The sequence below is a fragment of the Aspergillus sydowii genome (genome assembly GCF_001890705.1).
Source record: "Aspergillus sydowii CBS 593.65 unplaced genomic scaffold ASPSYscaffold_25, whole genome shotgun sequence".
In the NCBI taxonomy this organism is placed as follows: Eukaryota; Fungi; Ascomycota; class Eurotiomycetes; order Eurotiales; family Aspergillaceae; genus Aspergillus; species Aspergillus sydowii.
The window spans coordinates 61,125-82,201 of NW_024467883.1; the positions used below are offsets into that span (position 1 = coordinate 61,125).

Genomic DNA, 21,077 nt, shown 5'->3' on the forward strand with positions numbered 1-21,077 from the left:
AATCCACTTCGAAAGTCATCATGTTGGAGGACATGAGATTTCCAGCTGTCAACATCCTGAAAATGCTGGATGCAAAAAGGGTGCGCGCAACAGTAGCTCATCATTGCTGGGTGTCAGAGTATGTGCAAAGAATAGAGGATAGGGAAGCATAGTCCTAAATACACGTTCATAGTCTCCTCCATGATCTATCTCCAGGCAGTGCTCCTGCGGGTCATCTGTAAATAGCTTCCCAGACAAAAGGTGATAAGGTAACAGGGACGTGGTTGGCGGACAGGAGGAAGAACCGAACAAGGCACGGATTCAATCAAAAACGAACTGAAAATAGGACCTCCTGTTGACGCCGTAACGTCTCTCAAGGCCCTTCCATTCCTCGGCTGACATCAAACTCTTCGCAAACGCAAGTTTGGTCTGCAAGTAAAGCTGACGGGCTTCGGGAAGGCAAGTTGCAGACACAGGATATGGTGGACATGAGACAGAACCCGAGCTGCCGTCCAGAAACCGGGCAGAGAACAGCAGTGATCGCCCTTGTCGAAGAATGCCAAGGTATTCTTTAAAATAAGCAATTCCTTCATTAAGCTCCACCTCTACCACGGTACGTGGGGTTGCCGGTGGTCGCCTAGTTCCAGTGCATTCTTCTGGTTCCGACGCGGACATGTTGGCTTGGCCATGCCGAGGGACAGATTGTCGCACGTCACCCGAAGCGTAGTCTTGCTGTATCCGTCAGCCTACGGACGTTTTGCACGCTTCTGATGCTTACAATCTTCTGCTCCTCGTTGCCAGAACGGAACTTCCTCTCTGCACCTGAAGGATTCATGCGTGGCTCAGCCATACTGAGCTCGTATTATTCTTGATGAAGGTGAGTGAGAAGTCAAAGTGTTGATATTCTCGCATTGGGCCGGTAGTATTCTCAAACTGGGCAGTAGAAGGCTCTGCCTTTATATGAGAAGGTCGAAATAAGTTCTGATCTACATGCAATCTTCCTAATCAACAGCAAGGCAGGAAGGAGCATATGTACTGGCCATATAGCACGAGTGCACATTGACTAATTACAGGGCTCTTCGAGTACGGGAAAGATGGGGTTGTAAAATGTTTCCAAATAGGTAACATCACGTAAAGTATGATCATCTTCTGTCTTCTCGTGCCGGAATTGACCGACGCTTGCTTCCTCCAAACCAGCCTCGCAACCCCACCCACTTGGACCTAAGCCCCGAAAAGAGAGAAGAGACAGTATTCGGAAATCCGCCGGGTTCCCAAGGAAGAAATGGCGTTGGATTGTATGATACAAAAAAGACCGCCAGAGCCTCAAGTCCGCCAGATGCAGATAGCGCATCGTAATAACTAAGCCTCTTGCTCATCATCTCACCTCGATAATAGATCTCGGCAGTAAGACACTTCTCATATGGTTGAGACCGCACTGTCTCGTAGCTAACAGCATCTTCGCCAATATAGGCGTCCACAATCCGGACGACCTGCAGGTCAGCTTGCTTCGCAAAAAAACACGGAACCTGGCTTACAAGAAACGTGACCGGCTGATGACCAGGCGCTGGAAGCTCGACCAAGTGATTGTGTGGAGTAGATATTACCGCAGCGGCCGGTGTCTGGATCAACTGTGAGGAGGAAAGGGCGATTCTTGGTGGCTCCGAGAGACGGTATCGATCTGATTCTGTGCGGGAAGGAGTGCCGGGTCTCCGACCTGACGCAGCATGTTGGGAAGGAAAACACGACAACATAGTTTGAGAAGAGAAACGACCTGAGCAGGAATCGCCTGTGTCAACTTGCGGTGAGACTTCGACAAGGCTGTCATCTTTATAGAACTTGTGAGCTGCGCTTGGGCGGCTGAGCAGAGTAGAGGAATCTGAGAGCCAGCCATCTCTGGCTTCGACTGTTGGATCAAAAGCGACAAAGCGACAATCTTGTCGATAGGAAGCCATGTTTACTGGGATCCGTTATCGAGACCAGGTTCAGATCGAATCCTGCAAGTCGCCGTCAAGCCCATGAGTAGTTGAGCATGGTTTCGCTGTATTTGGCAAATCTCTTTGGTGCCAAAGAGATTTGCCAAATACGGGATAGCCAAGCGGGGCTAGTGAATGGAGCCAACGAGAGTGGACCGATGAAGGATGATCAGCAAACCTCCAAATACCAACCCGCTTGCCGTCGCAGGTGGCAAGTAGGCGACCTCACAAGAGGGCGAAATCAGGGCTTTACTTACGACTCGAGCTTGGACGTTCGTGCGTCTAACTCCGGGATGGAATTATTTAAAAGCCTTTGTAGTCCCATCTCCAGAACAAACCGATTACTTTAAGCTCTCAAGAAACACAAACATCAAATCAAACCTGGTACTGTTATTGCCCCTTACTTTTCGGCGTTGACTAACGATGATAGGGTAAAATGTGTTGGCAGTTGTGGAAAACACCGGCCAGATTTCCGGACTGCCAGGGAAAGGATCAGGGAAACTGTATCCCTTTCGATCCCACCTATGACCACATCCAATGGTGTGAGCCGGCCGAAAAAAGGGGCAGTATCTGTGACCCCGTGACCCCAACTTCACGGGCAAGCTCGACCAGACGCAGTCAGAATTGCCCGGCGCATCGCTGCAACTGATCCAGATAGTGTTGTGGAAGTTTTAGGGGAGATGTAACCGCCAAACTTGTGTATCACGGAGGAAGGAACGCTGGTAGTAATCACGTGATGGGATAAGACTGTATTTAAGAACCTATCTTAGCCCCTTATTCATGGTCAATTCAACCCAACTGTCTTTCTTTCTTTTTGCCATGCCCTCCCCTTTTCTCGATCGTCAAGGGAATACAATTCCCCGGGAACAGATTCTCGGAAATGGAGCCTCTGCAGTGGTTCTGCTGCAGGATGGTGTGGCTATCAAGACTCCTTTGAGATACCGTTGGAGCTCAGACTACGAAGTCAAAGCGAACATTCAAAGTCTCAAACACGAACAAGATGTCTATCGTCGCTTGCAAAACCATGGAGATGACCGTTCTAATGGTGTTGTCCGTTGTATGGGATGTTCAGCTGACGCCACGCAACTCGCTTATATGATCGAAGGAGATCTTCGGGCTTACCTTGCAAAATCTCGCCCTCCTCGTCAGTTGCAACTCAGATGGTTCAAGCAGATGGCTTGCACACTAAGTTTCATTCATGATAGCCGTGTACTTGTTACAGATATCGCCAGCCGGAATTTTCTTCTTGATTCTGATTTGTCACTGAAAATTTGTGACTTCACAGAAGCATCTCTTCTTCCGTTAGATTCTGATATGGAAGCTGTGGATGATAATGGATACACGATGCGGATTGATGTTGGTCTCCTCGGGGCAGTCATGTATGAAGTCATAACTGGCGCAAAGTGCGAAATCGATCTCTTCAAAGATAACTCTCCTACCGACGGTAGAGCTTATTGGCCAGAGAGGAGGTACCTACCAAGTACACAGGATATCTGGCTTGGCTGCATCATCGAAGGCTGCTGGAATGGTGAAATTTCTAGTGCCCACAACCTCCTACAGGCATTAACTTCTGCCGGCCGACACGCCTCACCCCCAATTGCCAGATCACTCGCTACTCGATTCTTGGCTGTCATGAGAGACCTGCCTAATGGGACTATCATTGGTGCCTTGAGCTTGACAGTGTTTACTTTGATTGTTGGAAGAAAAACATTCTTGATGTCACGGTGATCTTTCATTGTGTCCTTGTTTCTTGAAGTAATCTACACAACCGCCTTGGGTTTCCAATACACTGATATCAATTATCTCTCTGTGTAGGTAGAGTCAGTGCATGCCTGGTAGACGCCCTTTGACGGTGATGATTCGTTTTCATTTTGCAAGGTCTTTGGCAACCCTGGCAACGCCATCGATACTTAACTGAGCGTCAATCAGGAAGGCCTTCGGGCTATTCCTAATGATTATTTACTTTCCTATTCGGGCATATATGAAGCTATATAAACCTCTGTCTCATTCTTTAGGAGATCAGCGTCTTCAGACAATTACCCCTTCGTGACATCATCGAACTTGCCAAACAATTTCGGAGGAAGGTGGGGCGCAGTCACGGGATTTAGTGCCCAATGGCCATGCAACATCTTTTTACCTCACCAACCCTCGTGCCCCTCTTCGTCCCCCTCGCCGCGTTGTCAAACACAGATGGAGCATGGCGCTCTATATTTCTTAGTCTCAAAACTCTAAGGTGTGTTGGTCTTCCTCCTCTTGAGAAGCGATCTACTCTGTTACTAACTTACTGGGCAACAGTTGCCTCATTAAGTGACTTTGCCCTCCAGTGTCGAGATGATTCCGCAAAAACTTCCAGCGGCCGCTGAGAACATTCGCCTCGAGATAAAAGCAATGATTCCCGAACTATCAAACCAAACAGTCGAAAGTCGTGCGGAACTTCTCAGAACAGAGAATAACGGCAATAAAACATATGGAGGAGATTTACTTGCGGCACAAATTTCTCTTTTTTCAAGGCAGCTTCCCATTCCAGATCCAGAAGTATGTGCACACCTTCTTTGATATGAGGGAAGTTATATTGATTTTGAAGTAGAACTGGGGCTGGCGCTTGCTATATTTCGCGGTTCCCACAACCGTAACTGCACGGAAAAGAGGATTTTTGATTCCACTTTCCGAGAAAACACTACGTGAGGGAATGCTAGCGGCATCGCAAGAGAGAGAGTCGCAAGAGGGCTTTTACATTGAGACTGCAACTGGTACAGAGACGGAGGTTAATTCAGAAACAGCAGCTATATATTTTGTATCAAAGTCTTGAATAGATAATTGTCACACAGCAGGAACAGGTTGGGGACCGTAAACGGAATTTTGGTTACGTATTTCCTGGCTCACTGTTGGCCACAATCCGCCACGTACGACGGGCGCCTGTCTGTCCACTTGCACTGGGGCTTGCACGGGTGTGGTAGATCGAAACACATGGTGTACTCCAACCCTTTGTATTATATTGTTTTGGGAATCTGGGAGAGTACAAACTCGCGGTAATGTTGGTCGACTGACGTCACGAACACCGACCATGTTTGTCATGTTAATCTGGGACTGCCCTTCGGGTGGTTCGCCGACATATGTTGGCAATACTGGCTGCAGCATATCATCTACAACCATGTTTCCGGAGTTTCCATCGATTTGCGTATTGAGCAGAATAGTGTTCTGGGCTGGTAGCATTGGCTGAGCGGTGACATTGCCCATGTTGACATTACCCGTGTTGATATTGTTCGAGGTTTGTTGGTAGGTAAAGTCACAGTCTTGCATAGATGGGATAGGTTGGAGCATGTCATCTATAACCATATTCCCGGGGTTCCTATTAACTTGCTCGCTGAACGGAGTGAACCCCCTGGCGGGCAATACTGGCTGGATCATGTCGTCGACATAGACCATGTTGATATTGTTCGAGGTTTGTTGGTGGGTAAAGTCACAGTCTTGCATAGATGGGATAGGTTGGAGCATGTCATCTATAACCATATTCCCGGGGTTCCTATTAACTTGCTCGCTGAACGGAGTGGACCCCCTGGCGGGCAATATTGGTTGGATCATGTCGTCGACATAGACCATGTTGGCGGTATTGATCGGAGTTTGTCCGTTATGCGTGTCAATTCCATTCAAAAGCTGATTTGCGGTGTTGGTGATGGAATGGCTCGGAGATATATGTGGCCTCGCTGAAGCATTGAATGGCGATACATGGATGGTCGATGCAGGATCAAAGTTTGCGTCATCTGCAGCTGCGTCGGGAATGGATGAAGGTTCATCGGTATGTATTGGCATGTTTGGTTCTCGAACTTCTCTCGGGGGCTGGGGCTGGTCTTCTATTTGAAAGTGATGAGTATGTTGTAAATTCTGACCTATTACAAATCTGATTAGTTGAATCCCGTGCGACGACAGCTTTGTTTACCTAAAACCGATTCCGGTGATTGGATGATGATATCTTTGATTGATGCATCAACCTTACCCCATAAGACATCAAACACCTTAGCCGCCAGGTTATCCAGCCTCGGTCTCTCCTGCACCTCCAGTATGCCACGATCTTTGATCCGTTGTATTTTTCGGTCTCTATCGGGCCCAGTCAAGCCTAAGAGTCTTATGCTTTGAATTTGTTAGTAGCTTCAGTATCCCAGATTCAGTCTCGGAACGCACAACTCATCATGACAGTCCTCAGGTAGGCAGAATAGGTTGCCCAGATGCCAGTTTTCATGACCGGCAGAACCTCCAATACTTCGACAAAGTGTATCAATCCTCTTGCCTGTATCCGTCCATCTAATAATCTTAGTTTTGATGACGTTCGGGTCAAGACTAGTCACGCTTGATTTTGATATGATTGTTGCCACGTCATCGACGCAATTTGACCGCATATATCGCAGACCCAATCTTTCCTTCAGTCGGTGAAATACGATTTTGACAATGCGCGCACGAATATTGTCAATCTTCCTCCGCAAATCCAGCCCGTCAAGGTATTGGTAAATTCCAGTAATGGGCGATGCTTCAAGGTCTAACATACTGCCCTCGTCTTGAAAGAATAACGACGGGTTATTAATCCAGCAAGGTACGTTAGCCAGCAAATCCTGCGACGGGGTTATCTTTGGCATATCCAGCTGCTGTGTTACGAATCGCCGGGATCCATAGCTAGTCTTCTTTCGCTGACGGGAGATGCTTCGCCTTGTTTTCTCAGGGATATGTGCCCATAGCTCACGAAGGGAGCGTACAAACTAACTGACCTTAGTCAATGCAGCAATATTATGGAACCGGCGTACCTCGGGATTGGAAAGTAGGTCATTGACGTCAATTATTCCAGTTTGTTCAGCCTTGCCACAGGCTTCGGACAAGGTGTTAGCTATTACTCTGCTCTCGGATATACGCATGGCGGACTGGAAGAGGCACGCAACGGATGGACGTCTTTGTATGCAGAAACACTTCAGCACGCTGAGGTCGAGTGGTCAGGATTCTAATCACGTGGCTCATCACTTACGTGGTTAGCAAGGATCATTATACCTTGAGCCACAGCGGCTATAGGTGGCCGATAATTGGAACTACTTGTGATCCTTTTGCATGCGCTAACGCAGCGGGAGGGTCTGTGCGGGAATGTGAAATGCCCTTCCGTTCCAGCAGGCGCTTTCGTGTCCTTGCTCCTTACGAGCCTATCTGGTCTTCTAACCAGCTATCTGTCGCTGACAGCCATAATATACGCGAAGGAACGAGAAAGTGGCGGAGAGTAACCAAAGGCAAATGGGAAAAGGGCGAAGCCCGAGCTCCCCATGGGCCAAGGCTCCAGCCCCGGGGCCTTGACAGAACCTGCCAATTTTGGCCCCCACTTGGGTAAACGTAAGAATCTGGGACGTCACAAACCATAGACGGTCGTACTGACTGGCAACACAGTTCCATTTACAATGAGTAAGACCTTTTTCTCACTGATTTAGTAGTTATGAGTTGCTTTGCGTATTACCAGCCAATTAATGATCTTATCGGATAGTGGTGGGCGGCCCAGGTGTTCGATTATCACTCAACTCGCGTTGGCGGCAATCCGACGACACCCCGCACAGGTGTCTGCAAGTTCACAAGTCAGGCACAACAGAGCTCGTTCTGTTTAGGATGCCAAAGACGCCCGGCGATGCATCAGACGACAATTTTATTATTATTTTACTGGTTGAGGCCTGTTCGGCGCCCGCAAGAATTAGGCGGAAGCGGTTTAGAGATTCACCGCGTTCATCTCCAATTGGAAGGCCAAACCCCAATTCGTAATGGCATACAGCTGATGATGATGATGATGATGTCATTTACCCTGACCCCTCGCCAAAGCGATATGCAGGCTACAACAACTATATATATCCGAGTATGTACATGTATAGTCTTCCACTTCCTGAAAACGAACTTAGAGCCTCGTCAAAGGCCTGTCGTGGCCTAATTGCCGCTCCCATTGTTAGGCTGCCCACGTGGCGCGCGGCTGCGAAACCGTTGAGACGCCTCAGCGAAGTCCAGAACGGCGTTGACCGTCTTGGCTCGCGAGACGGTGTCTGGTTTACCTTTCTCACCTTCGTTTGAGCCTCCCAGCAGACTCGACACGCTGTTGAACGCGTCCCCAACCTGTCTCCTTAGTTCCCTCCGCAGTTCTCGTAGCCCCGGGCAGTCCACCAATACGTGGACAACTGTCTCCTGTGCGCCGCACTCGCATTGGTCGTCTCCGCGGAAGCCAAATTTGTTTGCAAAGGTGGATAACCAGTTATGACCCGTGCGTAACTGTGTAAGCAGGTATGCTCGGTTCCTGGGCAGGTTTCCGTACAGCTTCCGGGTGTGAATCGCCGGTAGAGTACTGTCGATCTTATGCAGATGGTCGCCTTTGGTGCTAGCCCTCCACTCGTGCTCCCACTGAGCGTGGATCTTACCGCGAATAGATGCCATCTCCCTAGTCAGTAGCGGTCGGAAAGAGTGGGTTTTACCCGGGCACGCGGCGTCTTTGGCTAATCGGTCCGCCGCGTCATTGCTAGGGTCTTCACAATGGCCTGGTATCCACTGAAGATAAAGCGCGATGTTCTTCACTTGGACCTCGGTCGCTGCTTGGAGGATCGCGTGGATAATCTGTTGCCCCGATTTATTTTTCGCGCCCTGGATCGCTTGCAGGGCTGACCTACTATCACACAGGATTGTTGCGGTTGTTCGTCTTCTGTCGGCATTGCTTGAGCGCTGGTGAGACATCTTGAATACTGTGCTGATGGCGTGGAAAATGCCTATGAGCTCCGCTGCGTGGACTGACCAGCGGTCCATTGGTCCCACCTGCACTTGTCGGGATTCGATGATCTCCTGGTTGCCATCCAGTGCGACGACAGCGGCCCCCAGGTGGCCGTCGCGGCCGGAGGCATCTGAGTAGATAACAATGTCGGACCTGGAGCCTACAGTCTCGGTATTTTCCCTTGCCACTTCTCGATCTGGTTCAATCTCGATCTCTGTGAAGGCCTCGGTTCGCCACGGTGGCAGTGGTCGTGGATTGATCATTTCCAGTTTATTCAGTCTGTCCAAATCCATGGTCTTAAGCGCTTCGGCCAGTGGGAAGCGAGCGTATGACCCAATATTATTTCTACGTTTCTGGGCTCGAAACAATGTGTCCCAGATAGGGTGGTCGCGCGGTAGCGTGTGTAGTCTGGTGATGGTGCGCTGGGCTCGGTGGCGGAGACGCAGGTGCGTCGGAAGGACATGGGCTTCCACTTCCAGTGTTATGGTCGCCACCGTCCTGAATGCCGATAGAATACAAATCAGTGGGGTCCTCTGTACTGTGTTCAAGTGTCGCAGGTGAGTCTTGTCCCGCAGCGGATCGTGCCAGACTATCGATGCGTAGTCCACGACGGGTGTGACACATGCTTGGTAGAGTTGTCGCATCTGCTCTGGACATAGGTGTCGTAGGCCGCTAAGGGCGATGGTTGTGTTAGTTGCTCGTTTGATGGCCTGTTGTACGTGCTCCTTCCACCGTAGCTCCCGGTCAAACACCACCCCCAGCAGTTTCGCCGTGGTCGATGGTAGGACAGCCGTGCCATTCATGATCACCTGTCCGTCCAGGGGTCCTCCCTTCTTCCTGGTAAGGTGGATGAGCTCGGTTTTCTCCGCAGCGAAGCAGGACCCAGTCCGCCGCGCCCATGCCTCAATTCGAGGGATATCCTCAGCCTGTATCCTGGCTACGTTTTCCTCGGCGGAGCAATGGCATACAGCTGAGTGCAAAACCAGCTTCACTGTTTCACATTCTTCTCTTCTTTTTGGACGTCATTGCCAAGGCGCTAGGCTGAGAATTGGGTATGATTAAAAGAGCTCCTTTGCCTTACATCATCTACACTCCCTTGACAGAACTCAAGGATTGTCTATCCTAGTAAGAAATGCGAGCGAGTGATGCGCTGTAGGCAAGCAACAATTCATATTTCATGTATACATACAATATTATATTTCTGTTTATTGCTCTTCAACCTCAATGTTTGCATGACGAAAATGACCTTGAGCGCTTTCTTCTCTCGCTCCCACAACATCCAGACTCCATTCAAGGAAATCTTTGAAATCTTGACATGAGTGGTTCTGCCAATTTCGTCTCACAAACACTTTCAGCTCTGCAAAGAACTCTTCAATTAGGTTTAAGTCAGGTAAATACGGTGGGAGATATAATAGCTTAACACCAGCATTTAAACATAGTTCTTGAATTCGATCAGTATGATGAAAAGAGGCGTTGTCCATAATAAGAACAGACTTTGGCTCAGGCCATTTACCGCAATGGTAGAGAAGCTGTTCGATGAAGTCCTTGAACAGTCTAGCATCAGTCGATCCTTGAAAGACTCACAATATCAAAACACCATCCTGGGAATAAGCAGGAAGTATCTGGTACCGTTGACCCTGTTGGAAATAAGAAACCTGGATGGGTGCCACCCCGCGGGGAGACCAACCTGTTCTCCTAAAGCCGGCCCGTTTATCACAGCCTGATTCATCTACGTAGTCTAGGTGATAGGAGCGGAATTCTGACAGCTGATACAGATAGTGACCTCGCAGGTCCGCATTTCTTTCTCATGCTATCCGTCGAGCCACTTTCTTGGACCAACCATGTGATCGAAGGGCCCGACTGATTGTATACATGGATACGAGCACCTCGAATTCATCATATAAAAGCTCTGACATCTCATAAGGTATAAATCCGGTTTCTCCAGCAAGTAGTCGCATAGCGCTTTGATGATGAGTAGTGTGATCAGACGAGGGCGGCCGCCCGAGATCAGGGGCGCTCGGACGTCGCCAAAGAGTCGACGATTGGTACTAATGGTAATGATTGACCGTTTGCTGCAGCCAGCTGCTTCAGTGATCTGAGAAGTAGTCAGTGATCGGCTGCTTATCATATCGCGGATCATCACGAGCTGGGAAGACGCAAGTCGAGGCGCAATGATGGTGGTGTCGCGCGGCAAATGAAGTTACTTGATGAGGTGGCTAGGGACAGGCAACGAGATAGGTCTACGTTGGTTCGGGCCGGAGTCGAACCGACAACCAAAGAACTGACAACCAGTGCTGGTTTGACCAGTCAAAGCTACTGCCTCTTTACCATAAAAAAACATAATTAGTCATGTTGGCTTGTGCAGTGCATGGACCTTCAGTCACAGCAGGAAATCACTTAACCCGCTTTTGCTCGCCAGAAGAGTCCAACCTATATTTTCAACCCGATACGCCTAGCTTGAAACAGGGGCGCATTCTAGGCGCATTCTAATGGGCCTTTGTTTTGGTCATAAACACTCTGTTTGGGGGAGGCTGGGTCGGTTTGGATTGACAGTTGAACTGACAACCATGATTGACTTACTTTAAGCACCAATGACAATGCATCCTCACTCAGCCTCGCCTCAGAGTGTCTTGGTGGCCTTCCCCTCTTTCCCCCTAACCTGGGCACTTCCTCTGTTCGATTCATCTTCATGATGTTCCCATCTGTCTTGCAAATAATACTTGACTCGGCGAGGAAACTCCCCAATTAAATACCGGACGCAACCGAGATAAATTAAAGCACCAGCCCCTCTACTGCTTCAATGAATCGATCTGAGCAACGAAACCCTGATTCAACGGTCTCGTACACGGTCGCATGGATCTGTGCCTTGGAAGAGGAGTACTTCTGTGCATGCCGTATGCTAGACGAAGAATTCGCTGGGCCGGAAATCAGCGAAGACAATGACGATAACACATACATTTTCGGGCGTATCGCGAAGCATTATGTAGTGATTGGGTGTCTCCCAGCTGGTCGGTATGGCACCAACCCAGCCGCTCGTGTTGCCCGAGATATGGTCCGGACCTTTCCACGCCTGCGGTTCGCATTAATGGTGGGCATCGGGGGCGGCGCACCAAGTCCCCGAAATGACATACGACTGGGTGATATTGTCGTCAGCCAACCAAGAGATGAATTCAGTGGTGTGATTCAATATAATTTGGGCAAGTTGGAAGATGGTCATTTTCAGAAGACAGGTCAACTGAATGCCCCGCCTGAGAAACTGCTAGGAGTCCTTCCAGAGATACGCCGATTGCACAGTGATAAAAAGAAGCCAGACAGACTCGCAGAATATCTTCGACTCCTTAATGACATGAAAGATTATCAAAAGCCAGCTGTTGATCGGCTTTACGCTGCAGACTATTCACATGTGGATGGACCAGATTGCGATGAATGTGACTTACGGGCAATAGTGGACCGCCCCGAGCGCCAGAACCACCGTACCCTCCATGTCCACTACGGAACTATTGCGTCGGGAAATTCCGTTCTTAAGGATGCCAAAGTGCGGGATACGTACGCCCAAGACCCACAGCTGAACATTCTTTGCTTTAAGATGGAAGCAGCAGGTCTCATGAATAATATTCCATGTCTAATTATTCGCGGAATCTGCGACTACTGCGACTCTCACAAGAATGATGAATAGCATAATTATGCTGCTCTTGTTACTGCTGCTTATGCCCGAGAGCTCCTGCTGGTTTTAAGGCCGCAACATGTGAATGCCATGCCCCCTTAGGCTGAGCGACTAGCTCAAGAACTTCAACAAGGTTAGAACACCACACTCAATTTCAAGGCTCATATAGTATTTCTATGGCTCGATGTTGTAACAACAACACTTTATATTTGATCTTCGTGCCCTATATTTCATCGGGGCAGTGACCTGACAGGCTACAGTTGCTCAGGATTTGACTATTCTCAGCAACAACCAAAGGTTGTATATGTATCTATCGCATAGGTTCAAATGCACTCTCGCTCACTTTCAATAGAACTTCCCTGACGAAAATCGAATGTATGGATCAGAAGATTGGGCTGGACAAATTGTCAGCTGTCCAGGAGGCCGAGTTTAACTCATTCTCTGATCGAGATGAGATCCAATGTCTTCAAGGCACAAGGACCGAGCTCCTCCGACAGATAAAGGAATGGGCTACTTCGCTGTCTCAAAAAAGCATTTTTTGGTTAAAGGGAATGGCTGGGACAGGGAAATCCACCATATCTCGAACTGTGGCATGGTCGCTCAAGGGCACCAACCATCTCAGTACCAGCTTCTTCTTTAAGAGAGGTGAAGGGGACCGAGGGAATGCAAAAAAGTTTTTCCCAACATTAACAAGATAAATGATGCTCTGGAGCTCTGAGCTGAGGTCTGGCGTGCAAGAGGCACTCGATCATGACCCTGACATTGTGTTGAAATCGCTCAGGGAGCAGTTTGAGAAACTTCTCCTTCAACCACTACTCAGTCTTGACCAACTCGGCCTACAGCCTCAAACCGCTGTGATGGTGATCGACGCTTTAGACGAATGTGAACATGATCAGGATATCCGAAACATAATTCGATTACTGCCTCGTCTACAGAAGGCAAAATCAGTTCACCTTCGGATCTTCTTGACTAGCAGACCTGAACTCCCAATCAGCCTTGGGTTTTCAGAGATCGGGGATCATGAATATCAGGACTTAGCTCTTCATGAGATACCCGAAGATGTGACAGAGCACGACATACATTTATTCCTACAGGACCGATTTACAAAAATCAAACATGACCGAAACATTTCCCAAGACTGGCCTGGCGACAACACCATTCAAGAACTAGTCAGGATATCTGTTCCACTATTTATTTCGGCTGCCACTGTGTGCCGTTACATTGAAAATTCAAAATTGGAACCTAAATTACGACTCGCAGAGCTCCTAAAAGACCAAGCCAAATACGTTTCAAGAATAGACAAAACATACTTGCCAATTCTGACACGATTACTTGATGATCAAGAGAGTGATAAGTTCGAGCAGCAGCAGCTTCTGCAAGTGTTCCAGGCCATAGTTAGTGTTATTATCCTTCTTGCTGTTCCACTTTCTATAAACACGTTGTCGCTGTTTCTTGGAATGGAAGCAGACCGGATTAGTAACCGATTAGATACATTCCGATCTGTATTAAGCATTCCTGGTGGCCGAGACCAGCCTGTTAGGATTCTACATCTATCATTTCGGGATTTTTTAGTCCAGTCCAGAACCAAGTTTCTTGTGAATAAGCCAAAAAAGCATAAAGACATTGCTAAGCTCTGTCTTAAAACTATGCAGAGCCACCTACAGAAAGATATCTGCAATCTGGAAAGCCCGGGAATCCGTGGGGCAGACATCGACCCCCAAGACATTCACCAGTACCTACCACCGGAATTACAATACTCTTGTCGCTACTGGATACACCATCTCAAGGAAAGTCAGGATTTGTCTTCTGAGATAGAGGATGTGCAACTATTCCTCGAGAAGCATTTTCTGCACTGGGTAGAAGCAATGAGCCTGCTGGGTCTTATATCGGAGGTGGTGGGTATGCTGGATCTCCTCCACACGGATGTACTAGTAAGTAATGTAGTAAATAACTATTCATAGTCATACTAATAGGCGCAGGACGGTAATAATTCTGCGTTGGTTGACTTTCTACATGACGCAAAGCGCTTTGTTCTGAAGAATCGGCAGATTGCTGATGAAGCGCCACTTCAGATTTATTGTGCAGGACTGGTGTTTGCACCCCAAACAGCAATAATTCGAATAAAATTCAAAAACAATCTTCCAACGTGGATATACCAATTGCCAAAAGTCAATAAGAGCTGGGGTGCAGAATTACAGACTCTAGAGGGCCATTCTGGCTGGGTTCAGTCAGTGGCCTTCTCGCCTGACAGCCGGCTGCTGGCGTCCAGCTCCCGTGACTAAATAGTATAGCTCTGGGACACAGTAACAGGCAGCCTGCAGCAGACTCTAGAGAGCTATTCTAACTGGGTCACCTTAGTAGCCTTCTTACCTAACAGCCAGCTGCTAGTATCCAGCTCCGGTAATAAGATAGTATAACTCTAGAATATAGTAATAGATAGCCTGCAGCAGACTCTAGAGGGCTATTCTAGCTGGGTTTAGTTAATAGTCTTCTTACCTGATAGCCAGCTACTAGCGTCCAGCTCTATTAACTAGATAGTATAGCTCTAGAATATGGTAACAGGCAGCCTGCAGTAGACTCTAGAGGATTATTCTAGCTAGGTTATCTTAGTGGCCTTCTCACCTGATGGCTGGCTGCTGGCGTCCGGTTCCCGCGACCAGACAGTGCGGCTCTGGGACACGGCGACAGGCGGCCTGCAACAGTCTCTAGAGGGCCATTCTGGCTGGGTTCAGTCAGTGGCCTTCTCACCTAACGGACAGCTGCTGGCGTCCAGCTCTGTTAACCAGACAGTATAGCTCTAGGATACAGCAACAGGCAGCCTGCAGCAGACTCTAGAGGGCTATTCTAGCTAGAGTTACCTTAGTAGCTTTCTTGCCTGACAGCCGGCTACTGGTGTCCAGTTCCTATAACTAGACAGTACAGCTCTAAAACACAGTAATAAGTGGCCTGTAGTAGACTCTAGAAAGCTATTTTAACTTAGTTACCTTAGTAGCCTTCTTACCTGACAGCCGGCTGCTGGTATCCAGCTTCTATAACTAGACAGTATAGCTCTGGGATATAGTAATAGACAGCCTGTAGTAGACTCTAGAGGGCTATTCTAGCTAGGTTTAGTTAGTGGCCTTCTTACCTGATAACTAGCTACTAGTATCTAGTTCCTGTGACTAGATAGTATAGCTCTGGGATACAGTAATAGGCAGCCTGTAGTAGACTCTAGAGAGCTATTCTAGCTAGGTTCAGCTAGTGGCCTTCTCACCTAACGGCCGGCTACTGGTGTCTGGCTCCTATGACCAGACAGTGCGGCTCTAGGACACGGCAACAGGCGGCCTGCAGCAGACCTTTTCTACTAAGAGGATAGTCAGAAACCTCCAATTCTCTCAAGATGGGTCATATATCAGCACTAACCTGGGATCACTTAAAATCCAATCCAGCTATGGCAATAGTCTATCTAATTCACAAAAACCGCATCCTGATATACTTATTAGCAGCCAAGATTGGATAACATTAAAGGGCACACAAGTATTATGGCTTCCCCCTGATGCCAGACCCAGACCTTCATGTTCAGCCATCAGATTGAATACCCTTGCCCTGGGACACGCGTCAGGCCGAGTTTCATTTATAACATTTCGGGTATAATAGGTGTTGGTTAATTCAAGTTCTCCTCTATCCTCTATTTTCTAATCTCTTTGTGAAAGGAGGGCCTGGGAGAGGCAGTTAATTTATCTATGCTTTTTTCTTTCTAGAACCCTGCTACGTGCTTCCTCGAGGCGTAGTTATGTTCAGAGATTGTGCATCAGCTTATAAATCAAGATACCTCATTTTCGCAATGCGAACATTGAGGTTACAGAGCAATAAACAGAAATATGGTATTATATATATACATGGAATATGAATTGTTGCTTGCCTACGGGTATCACTCGCTCGCATTTCTTACTAGGACAGACAATCCTCAATTTCTGTCAAGCGAGTGTAGATGATGTAAGGTAAAGGGGCTCTTTTAATCATACCCAATTCTTAGAGTAGCGCCTTGGCAGTGGCGTCTAGAAAGAAGAAAAGTGGTGAAGCTGGTTTTGCACTCAGCTGTACTAAGGGTAGACAGAACGCGATAGTTGTCTTTGATATTGAGCAAGAAACCACTATCATCCCAAGAACCTTGTCCGAAACCGATTTCGTGAACGACTTGCCGAAGATTGTTGGGCAAGATGCCGGCACGCGTCGCGCGAGCGGGACGGGCCGAAACACGAACCACTGAACCCCCCGACCGTAACAAACGCGAAGAATCGCCACCGCGGATACGGCCCAAACGCGTCACCAGACCACCGAACAACTATGCCCGGGAGCAAGAAGAGGAAGCTACAAAATATGAATTGGGCAGTCAATCTGAACGCTGAGGAAGAGGCAAACCATCGACCCGCAACAAAACCGCAGCAGAACGCGTTGACAGCTCAGAGGACAAAACAGAAACCGGCAACAGCAACCCGCAAATGACTGAGCTGCTCGCAGAATTAGTCAAGTTACAAAGAGAAATCAAGAGAAGGGACGAAACTCACGGAGATGAACTAAGGGAAGTCAAAACTCAGTTTGCAGAAGCTCTTGCTGGAATGCAACAGGAACTAGCGGAGCTGCGCAATGAGCTAGCCACATCCCAAACCAACCACGACGAGACACTTCGCGAAATCCAATCCCTACGTACCACTATAACCACCCCAGATCCTACGAACAACCTGTCCTACGCAGATGTCGCCCGCACCCCTCCAACCAGCCAGCCAAGCAACATACGGACTCTCTCATCGTTTAACACGACACCAACCACCTTCACCGATACGTTATATTGCACGATAGATACCTCGAATGTGGCCAATAATGGTGATGAGAGAATGTCCGCAGGCCCAATTAGGGCAGTAGTGGAGAAAGAGATCCGGACAATAGAAAACCACACTAACTGGCGCTGTTGTGCGGTTACGGTGGACCCAAAGAACACCAACCGGATCCGAATTGCTTGCCGAGATGAAGCCGAACACCACCTAGTTAAGAAAGTCGCAGAAGCAACAATTGGCGCAGGAGCCCGAGTGCTCCGCGACAACCTCTACCCAATTAAAGTTGACAGTGTCAAGAAAGCAGCCGCGCTAGATGAACAAGGCAAGATCAGAGCAGGAGCCGCGGCAGCCTTCAGCGAGGAGAATAAAACCACCATTGCCAAGATCGCATGGCTCAGCAGAAAGGAAGGTGCGAAGGCCTATGGGTCAATGGTGGTGTACCTGACCAAAGGCATCGATGCACGAAGGCTCCTGGCCGAGGGGTTCTTCCACGCTGGGGGAGAATCTGGCGTAACCAGCGCCTTTGAACGTCGACCACGACCGACACAATGCTACAACTGCCAAGAGATCGGACATAAGGCATTCCAATGCAAAAACACCTAGAGGTGCGCGAAATGCGCCAAGGAAGGCCACCGCCACAGCATCTGCAACGAGACGGTCCTCAAGTGCATTCCGTGCGGAGGCCCACATGAATCGTATAGCAGAAACTGTCAGAAGCTCTATCCAGTGCAAAATGAATAAAACGCTCCGAATAATTCAGTTAAACATAAGAAAACAGGGAGCAGTACATGACAGCTTGATAAACGACGAAGACATTCAGGATGCAGCGGCAATAGCAATCCAAGAACCCCAAGCGAGAAGAATTAACAGCCGACTCTTGACAACTCCAATGGGACATCAAAAATGGACGAAGATGGTCCCCTCCGCATGGAGGGAAGGCAGATGGGCAATCCGGAGCATGCTGTGGGTGAGGAAGGACGTGGAAGCGGAGCAAGTGCCGATAGGATCCCCGGATCTGACAGCGGCGGTCGTCCGGCTTCCCGAGCGATTGATTTTCATGGCATCAGTCTATGTAGAAGGAGGAGATGTCCAAGCCTTGCGTGACACGTGCGTTAGTTTACGCAAGGCAATTACCAAGGTAAGGCGAGATTAAGGCGAGATACGGGCGCAGAGGTGGAGGTTGCGATCGTGGGAGACTTCAACCGACATGATCAACTTTGGGGAGGAGACGACGTGTCTTTGGAGAGACAGGGCGAAGCGGATCCAATCATTGACCTCATGAATGAATTTGCTCTCAGCAGCCTACTGAAACGAGGCACAAAGACATGGCAGGGGGGAGGACAGGGTGGAGACTACGAGTCAACTATCGACCTCGTCCTTGCCTCGGAGAATCTGACGGGTTTCATGGTCAAGTGTGCAGTACATGGGACAGAGCACGGCTCCGACCATCGCGCAATCGAGGCCGTGTTTGACGTTCCGGTCCCGGTTTCTAAACAGCAGGAGCGACTGCTGCTCAAGAATGCACCATGGAAGGAGATCAATGCCAGAATTACCGGAAGCCTGAATAGCACTCCATCGGACGGGACGGCGCAGCAGAGAACCGACCGATTAATGGCCGCGGTGTTGGAGGCGGTGCATGCGTTGACGCCAAAGGCCAGACCGTCAGCATACGCAAAGAGATGGTGGACAACGGACTTGACACAACTCCGCTATATTTACACATACTGGAGAAATCACGCCCGCTCGGAGCGAGGGCGGGATAAATCGCATCACACCTAGAAGAGACAGCTAAAAGTGCTGCGAAGCAATACCACGATGCCATCCGGCAACAAAAGAAAAACCACTGGAAGGAGTTCCTTGCAGACAACAATAACATATGGAAGGCCGCCAAGTACCTGAAGTCTGGAGATGATACAACATTCGGGAAGGTACCACAGCTCGTCCGAGCAGATGGTACCACCACCGCCAATTATAAGGAACAAGCAGAAGAGCTACTAGCTAAATTCTTTCCTCCTCTACTAAATGATATTAAGGAGGAAGGAGCCAGGCCGCAAAGGGCACCGGTGGAGATGCCTGCCATCACCATCAAGGAAGTAGAGCGACAGCTGTTCAAAGCAAAATCATGGAAGGCACCTGGAGAAGACGGCCTACCGGCGATAGTTTGGAAAATGACCTGGCCCGCGGTTAAACACAGGGTTCTCAACCTGTTCCAGGCTTCGCTGGAAGAGGGCACGCTACGAAGTCAGTGGAGACATGCAAAAATCATACCACTTAAAAAGCCGAATAAAGAGGACTACACCATTGCGAAAGCTTGGAGGCCAATCTCACTTCTCGCGACACTGGGCAGGGTCCTAGAATCGGTGGTGGCAGAAAGGATCTCACACGCAGTGGAGACATACGGCCTGCTCCCAACCAGTCACTTTGGAGCCCGAAAATAGCGATTAGCCGAACAGGCACTCCTGCTCCTGCAGGAGCAAATCTACACGGCCTGGCGTGGCCGACGGGTTGTGAGCTTGATTAGCTTCAATATCAAAGGGGCCTACAATGGGGTCTGCAAAGAAAGACTACTCCAGAGGATGAAAGCGCGAGGCATACCAGAAGTGCTGCTCCGATGGGTCGAGGCCTTCTGCTCGGAACGAACAGCGACCATTCAAATCAATGGGCAAGGGTCTGAGGTACAAAGCCTCCCACAGGCTGGACTACCGCAGGGCTCTCCCCTATCACCGATCCTGTGCCTTTTCTTCAACGCAGACCTTGTGCAACGACAGATTGACAGCCGCGGCGGAGCGATTGCTTTCGTGGATGACTTCACCGCGTGGGCGACCGGGCCAACTGCGCAGAGCAACCGGGAAGGTATTAAGGCAATTATTAATGAAGCACTCGACTGGGAGAGGAGGAGTAGAGCGATATTTAAAGCAGAGAAAACGGCCATCATTTACTTCACCCCCAAAGCACACAAATCAGAACAAGAGCCCTTCACCATCAAGGGACAAGCAGTTGAACCCAAGGACCATGTCAAGATCCTTGGAGTAGTGATGGACACTAGACTCAAATACAAGGCACACATAGCCAGGGCAGCGTCTAAGGGTCTAGAAGCAGCAATGGAGCTCAAACGACTCAGAGGTCTATCCCTATCCACCACGCGGCAGTTGTTCACATCAATTATTGCCCCAGTAGTGGACTATGCCTCTAATGTCTGGATGCACGCTTTCAAAGATAAGGCCATCGGGCCCATTAACCGGGTCCAACGGGTTGGAGCTCAAGCGATTGTGGGAACATTCCTCACCGTCGCAACCAGTGTGGCGGAAGCAGAGGCTTACATCGCCTCTGCGCAAAGCCGGTTCTGGAGACGGGCAGTGAATATGTGGACGGACATCCACACCCTACCGGAAACCAACCCACTCCGCAGGAACACGGATTGTATCAGGAAATTCCGAAGATTCCACCGCTCGCCGTTATATCAGGTGGCAGATCTGCTGAAAAATTTGGAGATGGAAACACTAGAAACTATTAATCCATTTACATTAGCACCATGGGAGGAACGACTGCAGACCGATATTGGAGAAACCCCAGAGTCACAGGCAGAAGCCGGCGGATCTATGCAGATCGCAGTCAGCAGCTCGGCACGGAACGAGGTAGTGGGATTTGGCGGAGTGATTCAAAAGCAGCCGCCCAAGTACAAGAAGCCGAGACTAAAGACCTTCTCTGTCACACTTGGCGCAAGATCGGAGCAGAACCCATACTCGGGAGAGCTGGCAGCAATGGCACACGCATTGAAGACGCTACCAGCACTGAAATTGTACAGAATCACGCTGCTAACNAGTAACAAAGCGGCCGCACTCACACTGGGGAACCCGCGACAACAGTCGGGCCAGGAGCACGTG

The 21,077-nt window shown here is 49.2% G+C and overlaps 9 protein-coding genes across 9 annotated transcripts; 5 read left to right on the forward strand and 4 right to left on the reverse strand.

Moving 5' to 3' along the window:
• Positions 1 to 202: 202 nt before the first annotated feature.
• ASPSYDRAFT_719616 (uncharacterized protein) lies at positions 203 to 852 on the reverse strand. Its single transcript, XM_040850615.1, has 2 exons — positions 758 to 852; positions 203 to 707 (listed from the first exon to the last, which is right to left on the reverse strand). Exon 2 carries the CDS (start codon positions 652 to 654, stop codon positions 301 to 303), a length of 354 nt encoding a protein of 117 aa, XP_040695855.1. The 5' UTR covers positions 655 to 707; positions 758 to 852; the 3' UTR covers positions 203 to 300.
• Positions 853 to 878: 26 nt separating this feature from the next.
• Positions 879 to 2,237, reverse strand: ASPSYDRAFT_52554 (uncharacterized protein). Its single transcript, XM_040848508.1, has 2 exons — positions 1,515 to 2,237; positions 879 to 1,469 (listed from the first exon to the last, which is right to left on the reverse strand). Exons 1-2 carry the CDS (start codon positions 1,929 to 1,931, stop codon positions 1,122 to 1,124), a joined length of 765 nt encoding a protein of 254 aa, XP_040695856.1. The 5' UTR covers positions 1,932 to 2,237; the 3' UTR covers positions 879 to 1,121.
• A 534-nt stretch (positions 2,238 to 2,771) lies between these two features.
• ASPSYDRAFT_63043 (uncharacterized protein) lies at positions 2,772 to 3,601 on the forward strand (the record flags this gene model as incomplete). The annotated part of the gene is made up of 2 exons (XM_040850207.1): positions 2,772 to 3,480; positions 3,513 to 3,601. 2 exons carry the CDS (start codon positions 2,772 to 2,774, stop codon positions 3,599 to 3,601), a joined length of 798 nt encoding a protein of 265 aa, XP_040695857.1.
• A 27-nt stretch (positions 3,602 to 3,628) lies between these two features.
• On the forward strand, positions 3,629 to 4,331 carry ASPSYDRAFT_52556 (uncharacterized protein). The gene is made up of 2 exons (XM_040848509.1): positions 3,629 to 3,707; positions 3,768 to 4,331. The coding sequence occupies exon 2, from the start codon at positions 4,067 to 4,069 to the stop codon at positions 4,313 to 4,315; it is 249 nt and encodes an 82-aa protein (XP_040695858.1). The 5' UTR covers positions 3,629 to 3,707; positions 3,768 to 4,066; the 3' UTR covers positions 4,316 to 4,331.
• A 213-nt stretch (positions 4,332 to 4,544) lies between these two features.
• ASPSYDRAFT_719523 (uncharacterized protein) lies at positions 4,545 to 5,931 on the reverse strand. The gene has a single exon (XM_040850612.1). It carries the CDS (start codon positions 5,760 to 5,762, stop codon positions 4,773 to 4,775), a length of 990 nt encoding a protein of 329 aa, XP_040695859.1. The 5' UTR covers positions 5,763 to 5,931; the 3' UTR covers positions 4,545 to 4,772.
• Positions 5,554 to 7,023, reverse strand: ASPSYDRAFT_720151 (uncharacterized protein). Its single transcript, XM_040850619.1, has 5 exons — positions 6,961 to 7,023; positions 6,746 to 6,887; positions 6,132 to 6,700; positions 5,890 to 6,074; positions 5,554 to 5,834 (listed from the first exon to the last, which is right to left on the reverse strand). The coding sequence occupies exons 2-5, from the start codon at positions 6,851 to 6,853 to the stop codon at positions 5,743 to 5,745; spliced, it is 954 nt and encodes a 317-aa protein (XP_040695860.1). The 5' UTR covers positions 6,854 to 6,887; positions 6,961 to 7,023; the 3' UTR covers positions 5,554 to 5,742.
• A 4,492-nt stretch (positions 7,024 to 11,515) lies between these two features.
• ASPSYDRAFT_63044 (uncharacterized protein) lies at positions 11,516 to 15,685 on the forward strand (the record flags this gene model as incomplete). Its single annotated transcript, XM_040850208.1, has 7 exons — positions 11,516 to 12,335; positions 12,640 to 12,676; positions 12,732 to 13,052; positions 13,092 to 14,310; positions 14,359 to 14,653; positions 14,990 to 15,168; positions 15,611 to 15,685. 7 exons carry the CDS (start codon positions 11,516 to 11,518, stop codon positions 15,683 to 15,685), a joined length of 2,946 nt encoding a protein of 981 aa, XP_040695861.1.
• A 751-nt stretch (positions 15,686 to 16,436) lies between these two features.
• ASPSYDRAFT_722528 (zinc finger CCHC domain-containing protein) lies at positions 16,437 to 18,134 on the forward strand. The gene has a single exon (XM_040850638.1). It carries the CDS (start codon positions 16,861 to 16,863, stop codon positions 17,794 to 17,796), a length of 936 nt encoding a protein of 311 aa, XP_040695862.1. The 5' UTR covers positions 16,437 to 16,860; the 3' UTR covers positions 17,797 to 18,134.
• Positions 16,655 to 16,998, forward strand: ASPSYDRAFT_52566 (uncharacterized protein; the record flags this gene model as incomplete). The annotated part of the gene is made up of 2 exons (XM_040848510.1): positions 16,655 to 16,864; positions 16,927 to 16,998. A coding segment is annotated over one exon (210 nt), but the record flags the coding sequence as incomplete, so codon positions are not given.
• Positions 18,135 to 21,077: the final 2,943 nt, after the last annotated feature.